Below are 8,214 nucleotides of genomic sequence, written 5' to 3'. Positions count from 1 at the left end.
TCCCTTTATGTTTTTCGTATTTTATGTTTAATACCATAGTGTGCTGTACGGTATTTGCTTTTTGGGGGTCTTTGCTGCTGCCTGATTTGTGTACTTCCAGTTCCAAATGAGGTGCGTGGTTGACCAGTCAGTCCGTACCTCTGGTGTTCCTACTTCTGAGGGTCTACTGTACTATTGTTGACTTCTGTGGGACTACTCGCAGTGTATGAAATGAAGCATGTTTGTCACTAAGGGGGGGAGGGATAGCTCAGTGGTTTGAGCATTGGCCTGCTAAACCCAGGGTTGTGAGTTCAATCCTTGAGGGGGCCACCTAGGGATCTGGGGCAAAATTGGTACTTGGTCCTGCTAGGGAAGGCAGGGGGCTGGACTCAATGACCTTTCAAGGTCCCTTCCAGTTCTAGGAGATAGGATATCTCCATTAATTTTTTAATAAGCCTTTGCAGGCTTCAGGCCTATGTGTATAGATGGGACCCTGATTGCAGCTGGAGGAGGGGAGGCTACCCTAATATAAATAAACAATCAGAAAATGTGGAAAAGAGCCTTAGAGAGTAATACTATGGTGTTAAAGCACCGCAAATTACTCCAGGACCTGGCCAGCAATCTCTCCTATCAGTGACTAAGCCCTGTCATATGCAACATAATGAGAAGTCCATGACAGCCACCCTAAGTGCCTGACCTGGGCTGTTTCTTTTCCCACACTCAGTCTTTGAGGGGAGGAGTCAAAAAGGGTTTTCTCTCCGGAGTCTGGCTTCTTTCAACTGGTCCTGGGTTAGTGCTCTCCCCTCCTGGCCCCTCACCCAACGTTATCTGCTTAACATCAGTTGAGATCAAAAGCTTTAAGGCAACTTTGTGCCGGGCGGAAGAGAGACATTTGACTGGGGAGAGGAAGGATTCTAGCGTCTTCCTACAGGAAGGGCAGGCGATAATGGGGATTCTGCTGCACATAATGACTGGTCGTTAACAGACGCTTAGAGGGGCAAGCAGCATCTTTCAATGGGTAGGGAGTGCATGACACCTATACAAGGCAGGAAAAGCAGAGATAACAGCCACCGCTCCAGGCCCCCCATGCGAACAGCAGTTTGCATTGATGCGGGGGGAGACCCAAGGCGGGGGGAATTTGGATGCACTTTGCCTTTAACAGGCTCTTGGCCAAAAACCCGAGCTTGCAGGCGCATATATGCATTGGCTGTGTAACAATATCCCCACGTGATGGCAATGAAAGCCTCTGCAGGGAGGGAGGGAGCAGGAGAGAGAAACTTGCAAGCGAGCTCCTGGGCGTCTCTAGTCAATTGCGCAGAGAGCAGCAGCAGCTGCGATGGGAAATTGACCAAAGTGGTGCAAGACTCTCTCTGTGCCCGTCCCGTGCCCCCCTGTTCTGCCCCTCAGTCCTTCTCGCCCGTTCCCTTTGCCAGCGGATGAGTTTCCAGTCACCCCCGGTGGCAGGGCAACATCCCCCAACATGCCTGAGCAGATCAGCGTCTCGGAGTTCCTGGCGGTGACTTCTGAAGACCTGAACTCCCCGGCGGCTTCTACCTTCTCCTCCAAAATGCAGAAGTGCAGGGGGGCAGTGGCGGTGCTGGAAGAGGTGAGTGAGGGGCAGCGGCAGAAGAGGAGGAAGGGGAGATGGGGGGAGTGGTGTCCTGCCGGGGTTCTCCCTCTTGAAACTGGGAATTGGGCGCTTCTTCACCTTTTGTTGATGGGGGTGTCTCCCTTTGTTTTGTGGTAGGTATTGTTACTGCAGGAGGCAGCTTGGATCTGTTCCTTGTGCCTCGTTTATCCCCCCCCGATTGACCCTTTTCTTGCCATCTTTCCGAAAATCAGACGTGATTTCTCTTAAAGAAAAGGCGCTTTGCAGCACGCGTGCAAAGGGCGGAAGAGTCTGTTAAGATCTTGCTAAATTGTTTAACAACCTGGCCAGCTGAGTAAGTTACATGCCTCTCATTGTGTAACCGATCCTGTCCATGCTCTGTAGTTCATTTCCTTATTCTGGATACTGACCCTCTTTATAGAGCTGGGAGCCCAGCAGGGTTGTGAAAGATGCTCTTGGTTGAAAAACAAAACTCCACACTTAAAACAAATGCATTTCCTTATGTTGACTACTAACAACGCCTTCGATTAGTGAAAATAACTATTGTGGTTTTCACTGTTTATGCTGTGGTTTCTGTACCTCCAATTTGGACAATGTGAAATGAATTCTCTGTATAACAGCAGCACATAGAGATCCCAACCACCCTCTTTTCGTGGATATACTGTACATAAGTCTAAAAAGACACTGCCTTCTCTGAAGAGCATATACAAGGCCCCGATCCTGCAAAACACTGATGCACGTGCTTAACTGTAGGCTTGCGAGTAATCCCGTTGATTTTTCAATGGAGATGTTTATACGTTCAAAGTTAAGCATGTGGGTTGAAAGAGTTCAGGCCGAAATAGACAAAATCAGGGAAGTATTTTCTGTTTTGTAGTCAGTTTCATTTTTTGGTTCTTAATGCCATAAAGTATGTGGGTTGTGGTGTCTGCAGAGACGCTCTGCTTGTTTTGAAAGTATCATTTCCCTGGGAATTTTAAGAAATAAAATCACAGAAATGTTTCAAATCCTGTTGGTTTTTTTGTAAAAGCTTTTTTGTACCAAATGGAGTCATAGACTTTAAGGTCAGAAGGGACCGTTATGATCATCTAGTCTGACCTCCTGCACAACGCAGGCCCCAGAACTGCACCCACCCACTCCTGTAACAACCCCCTGACCTATGTCTGAGCTATTGAAGTCCTCAACTTGTGGTTTAAAGACGTCAAGGTGCAGAGAATCCTCTGGCAAGTGACCCCTGCCCCACGCTGCAGAGGAAGGTGAAAACCCCCCAGGGCCTCTGCCAATCTGCCCTGGAGGAAAATTCCTTCCTGACCCCAAATATGGCGATCAGCTAAACCCTGAGCATGTGGGCAAGACTCACCAGCCAGACACCCAGGAAAGAATTCTCTGTGGTAACTCAGATCCCACCCCATCTAACATCCCATCACAGGCCATTGGGCATATTTACCACTAGTCATCAAAGATCAATTAATTGCCAAAATTAGGCTATCCCATCATCCCATCCCCTCCGTAAACTTATCACAGTTCTGGGGCGGAATTTGAGTTGATATTGTATCTTTCGGGTTATTAAGAACCAGACAGAATTCTGCTACAATAACTGTTCCAACTGCTGGAAGCTGCAGTGTTTTGCACCATCCCCGTGAATACTGTAGTGTATATGTTTTGAATAAGGGCAATTAGCAAAATACACAGGACCAGCTGCAGAGTCCGCAGAAGGAATGGACTTGAGGAACTGGGGCTAGATCCTGCAACTGGATCAGTGTAGGGGTTACTTCAGACTCTCTTCCTCTCTCTGTCTGATAGATCAGACCTATTGCATCTGAAACTAGGATGGTGGAGGATCAGGCTGGCATCCCAAGTGCATACCCAGAGGGCATGGGCGAGTTTGTATTCAGGTGGCTAGCCCGAGCTGGCATCCATCCTACCCTGAGCTATGCTGCTATTTGGAGCACGGGAGCTTGGAGCAGACCTGCCGCGTGTCTGTCTGCCCGAGCCAGGAAGCACGCTCCCAGCTGCAGTGTAGACGTACCCTTTGTGGGCACTGCCTGGTGCAGTCTGGCTTCTCCAACAGCTGGTTCTGAAGGATCCCACAGCTCTTCCTTTGAGGCCTGAGCCGACTCCCATTAAAGTCAATGGCAAGACTGTTCTTGACTTCAACGGGACTTGGATCAAGCCCTGTGGGGAGAAGAGAATCCCATTTCCCTGCCATGTCTTGGTGGTATAAGTGACACCACAGAGGCTGAGATGGGTGCTGCCACGTGGCTTGGTCTGGCCAGGAGGCATTGAATGGTCATTTTCCTTCATCTTGCTTCCTCAAGTCCTGTTACTTTCAGAGAAAATATCTTATGGTATCTGGTGCCTTTTGTCACAAGTAGCGCTTTAACAATCTTTATGGGTGTGTGTGTGTGTGGATCCGTTGAATTCGTGGATTGTAAGCTCTCCGGGGCGGGGACCGTCTGTTTGGTGTTTGTGCAGCACCTAGCCCAGGGATGACCAGGGTTCCTAGGCGCTACAAATCAACCTGGTGGTGGTGGTGGGGGGAGCGAATGTATGGCTCTGCCAGTGGAATGCGGCGGGACTGTTCCACCCCAATCCTTAGGAAGAGGGAAGCAACGAATGCTTTTTCCCCAGTTGGAATAGCTGGGAGGAAATTCAGAATAAACTGACGCAGAGCTGGCTGGGATGCTAGGGTTAACCCCCCCCCCCCCATCTTACAAGCAAAAAACCAACTCCATTAGCTCGTGATGAAATTTAAAATCACTCACTGGAAAAGTAAACCCAACAGTCGCTGATCTGTGTTTGTGAAGAATGGCTGCAGCCATCAGTGTCGAGTAACAGTCCCGCAGATGCCCCCTACCCGTGCCAGATCCCCTATGGCTCCTTGTGAGAATCCCAATCTCTGTGCTAGCACGTGTGGGGCTGCAGACACAGGGTCTGGCATTGAGAGCTGTGATCAATGGCTCGATGTCCTATGTACATTTGGGTCATTCTGTCCAATTCCTCACACATCCATTTCCCCCGCCCCAAGCCTGTTCTGAGACTTTATTTAGGGGGTGATGTCCCCCTGGACTGTGACTAGCTCGTCACACTCTGGCCCCGGAGAAAACTCTAATAGTGCAATACGTTCTAGCTCAGTAAATCTGCTTCGCATCTCTTCTCTCTCCCACAGCTGGCCAGAGGCTGCCTCGGGGCAGTGATGGGCTGCCAATATTTTAACAAGGGAATCCCACAAGATGATTTTCCCCCACCCTCTGCCATTCGCTTGTGATAAACCCCATGTCCCGGAGTGCCCGTACTGCAGAGAAGGGAGGGTAAAGGAACCGGGATTCCAGTTAGACACAAACGCTCTCATTCCCCATAAGCAAGGAAGAAGCCAGCCCCATAGGGAAGCCTGGGCTTTGCTGCTGCAATGGCTCGCATGTGCGACTGAGTTGAGTGGGACACGTTGCGTGTTACTTGCCTGCGGAGCTGTTTGCAGGATTGTAGGCCCCCCCATCCTGCTAGTGATGCCTTCACCCCATCCCGAGCCCCCCACTGATGTCAGCTGGTCAGGGGTCTGCCGGCGTGGAGTCGCTTGCAAGGTTGGGGAGGGCCATAGCGAGTGCACGAGCGGGGGCTGCTGCTGCTTTGTCTCTGAAGACTCAACTGACAGTATAAAGGGTGTTGCCTGCAGTGGGGCGTGGGGCTCTAGAAGGGGGATTCTGGGGAGAGAGATGGTCTGTCCCTGGGGAAGGGTGTTTTGGAGAGCGGTGAGAGGGGGATCCTCGCTGGACCATAGTTGGCAGGGAGCAGGTATTTCCAAACGACCCTGATCCATCAGCATCCAGACACGGGGCTGAGCTCTGTCGATTCCGCCTGCCCTTCAGAAAAAGAATTGTACAGAGACTCTCTCCCCCCCCCCCCCCAGCATAATCCCTGCCTCGCGGTTGGGCAGCGTGGGCACCAGCCTGCCAGGCGATGGGGAGGGGCAGGGGTCTGGGGAAGAGAGAAAGGAAGCATCTTTCAAAAACATCCCTTTGGTGCTGTGACTCGCCAGTCAAGCATGTGCGCTTGCCTGTCAAGCATGTGCGCTTGCCTCTCTCTGAGCTGTCTAGAACGGCTTTTTCATTTGATCTGGCCCCCGATGTACAAACCAGTGGCCCCGGAGCCAGCCGCGCTCGGAATACAATACCAATAAATGGCTGATGTACATACTGAGGGCCTGTTGGTTAACTCTCCAAAGCATTCTGGGGGCTCGCTAAACTGCCTCGCTCGCTACAGATGTGCAGCCACCTCTGGGGTGGATGGCGGCAACTGTTCTAATGGCTTGCGGAAATACTAGGCAAACGCAGGAAGTGAAGGACAGGAAGTGAAGAATTATTTTGTCCTCTTGATGCTGCAAAGAGGCCAAGTGTGATTGAGGTTTTTTGTCCCATCCAAAGGATGGAACTTTTCAGCAGAGCAGAACCTTCCGTCCCCACACTGGTGCAAGGGTTCTTCCGTTTGGAGCCTGTACTGAGAGGATCTGTTGAATGGCTTCTTGCAGGACCCTGGCTTTGCCTTGGTCTCTCATTCAGGTACCAGCCAGGCCTGACCCTCTGTGGTGTTTAGATGCTGCTTGTATTATTAGAACTGGGAGCACTGGCTGTTGGGAGTCTGAAAGGCCAGGAAACAGGGAGGAGTTGAGGATGCAGCTTGGTAAAGAGGTTTCCACTGTAAAAATAAAGTTCTGTTGAAATTTGTTAGTACCTTGCCTGGTTGATACAACACCCTCCTTAGCCGCCGAGATCTAGCGAGCTCCCAGCCTGGTGCAGTAGAGTTGGAGAAAGTGCTGTTGTGTCGGAGAACATGGTCAGAATCCAGGTGTGGAAGTTGCTATCTAGCGTCTCCTGTGTCAGTGTCTTCCGGCTTTACATGGTGGAGCTCTGGCTCCAGAGGAGAAGGTCCAGGCCATTGTGTTGGGGGAACTGGATGTCGGCATAGATTGTGTGGGGCTGTCATTGATCACTAGGGCCCTACCAAATTCACGGTCCATTTGGGTCAGTTTCACGGTCAGAGGATTATAAATTTCATGATTTCAGATATTTAAGTCTGAAATTTCATGGGGTTGTTACTGGAGGAGTCCTGACCCAACTCTGAGGGCAGGAGTGCAGAAGTAAGGGTGGCATGGTATGGTATTGCCACCTTTACTTCTGCGCTGCTGCTGGTGGGGTGCTGCCTGCTCTCCGACCACCCAGCTCTGAAGGCAGCGCAGAAGTAAGGGTGGCAATACCGCGACCCCCCTACAATAATCTTGCAAACCCCCCACATTACAACCCTCTTTTGGGTCAAAACCCCCAGTTTGAGGAATGCTGGTCTCTCCTGTGAAATCTGTTTAGAATCATAGAATATCAGGGTTGGAAGGGGCCTCAGGAGGTCATCTAGTCCAACCCCCTGCTCAGAGCAGGACCAACACCAACTAAATCATCCCAGCCAGGGCTTTGTCAACCTTAAAAACCTCTAAGGAAGGAGATTCCACCATCTCCCTAGGTAACCCATTCCAGTGCTTCACCACCCTCCTAGTGAAAAAGTTTTTCCTAATACCCAACCTAAACCTCCCCCACTGCAACTTGAGACCATTGCTCCTTGTTCTGTCATCATTACTTCATTGTTCTGTTCTATATTATAGGATAAAAGTACACAAAATACCAGATTTCACGGTCCGTGATGCGTTTTTCACAGCCGTGAATTTGGTAGGGCCCTATTTATCGCACTGGGCAGTGAGGAGAGGGGACCAAGGACGATGAACAGAAAATCCCAGCAGCGTCTTTGCCCAGAAATCCAAGTACAAGAGCTCTGGGGTTTGTCTTGGAAAGGGGATCTTCCTGTGACCCTGTCTGAGCATTAAAGAGAGGATGCAAAACCCAGTAGAGACTAGGAAAAACTGTAGGAAATTTTGTATCAATGGACTAGAGGTGTTGCTGGCTGGGAACCCAGCGTACCTCATGACCTCTCCTCGAAACGGACTCGAACGTATAATTAAAGCTGGTTGAAAAATGGAATTCCCCTGCCATGGAAAATCCAAGATTTTGGAATCGTATCCCCAATGAGGCCGAAAAGCAGATAGCGTGGTATCGTCCATGACGTGAAATGGCCCAAACCCGACAGTTGGGAATATTGTAAATGTTTTGTTTGGCAAAGGTCAAAACACTTCAACTTCCTATTAAATCAAAATATTTTGACTGTTGTCTTTATACTAGAATTCAATCTAAAAGTCACGGTGACATGTGCAGACAATTCCCTGGCTAAAGCTTTGATTAAATTGTTACGATCCCTGAAACGTTTCGATTGAGTGGAATCAGTATTTTAACTATCGGCCAGCTCTAACGATGATCTACTGAGAAGCAGAAAAGATTGAGGGGAGCTGTTGTGCAGGGGGGAGGGAAACAGTGTGTGTGTGGTTTTGTTCCCTGCTCTCCCATTCATTCGCTGTGTGACTTTGGGCAAGTCACGTAAATGGCTTTGTGCCTCAGTTTCCCCACCTGGAAAAAAAGGGATGCTACTATCTGCCACGGGGGCGGGGGTCTTGTGTGGCTTAACTGGGGAAGGTCCAGGGTTTTAGCCACTGGGGTTACAGATGTTAGGTGAAATGGTTAAAGTGAGTCAAATTT

General features: G+C 50.0%; 1 protein-coding gene across 1 annotated transcript in view; it reads left to right on the top strand.

The window, feature by feature from the left end:
* The first annotated feature begins 1,242 nt into the window (after positions 1-1,242).
* ASAP3 (ArfGAP with SH3 domain, ankyrin repeat and PH domain 3) overlaps positions 1,243-8,214 on the top strand; it is a 63,533-nt gene continuing 56,561 nt past the window's right edge. The window contains exon 1 of the mRNA XM_034754117.1: positions 1,243-1,585. Coding sequence (XP_034610008.1) covers positions 1,460-1,585 — 126 coding nt within the window. The 5' untranslated portion in view covers positions 1,243-1,459. The remainder of the gene's footprint in view (positions 1,586-8,214) is intronic.

Source organism: Trachemys scripta, chromosome 20 (assembly GCF_013100865.1).
Source record: "Trachemys scripta elegans isolate TJP31775 chromosome 20, CAS_Tse_1.0, whole genome shotgun sequence".
Classification (NCBI taxonomy): Eukaryota; Metazoa; Chordata; order Testudines; family Emydidae; genus Trachemys; species Trachemys scripta.
This window is presented reverse-complemented; position numbering and strand designations above follow the sequence as displayed.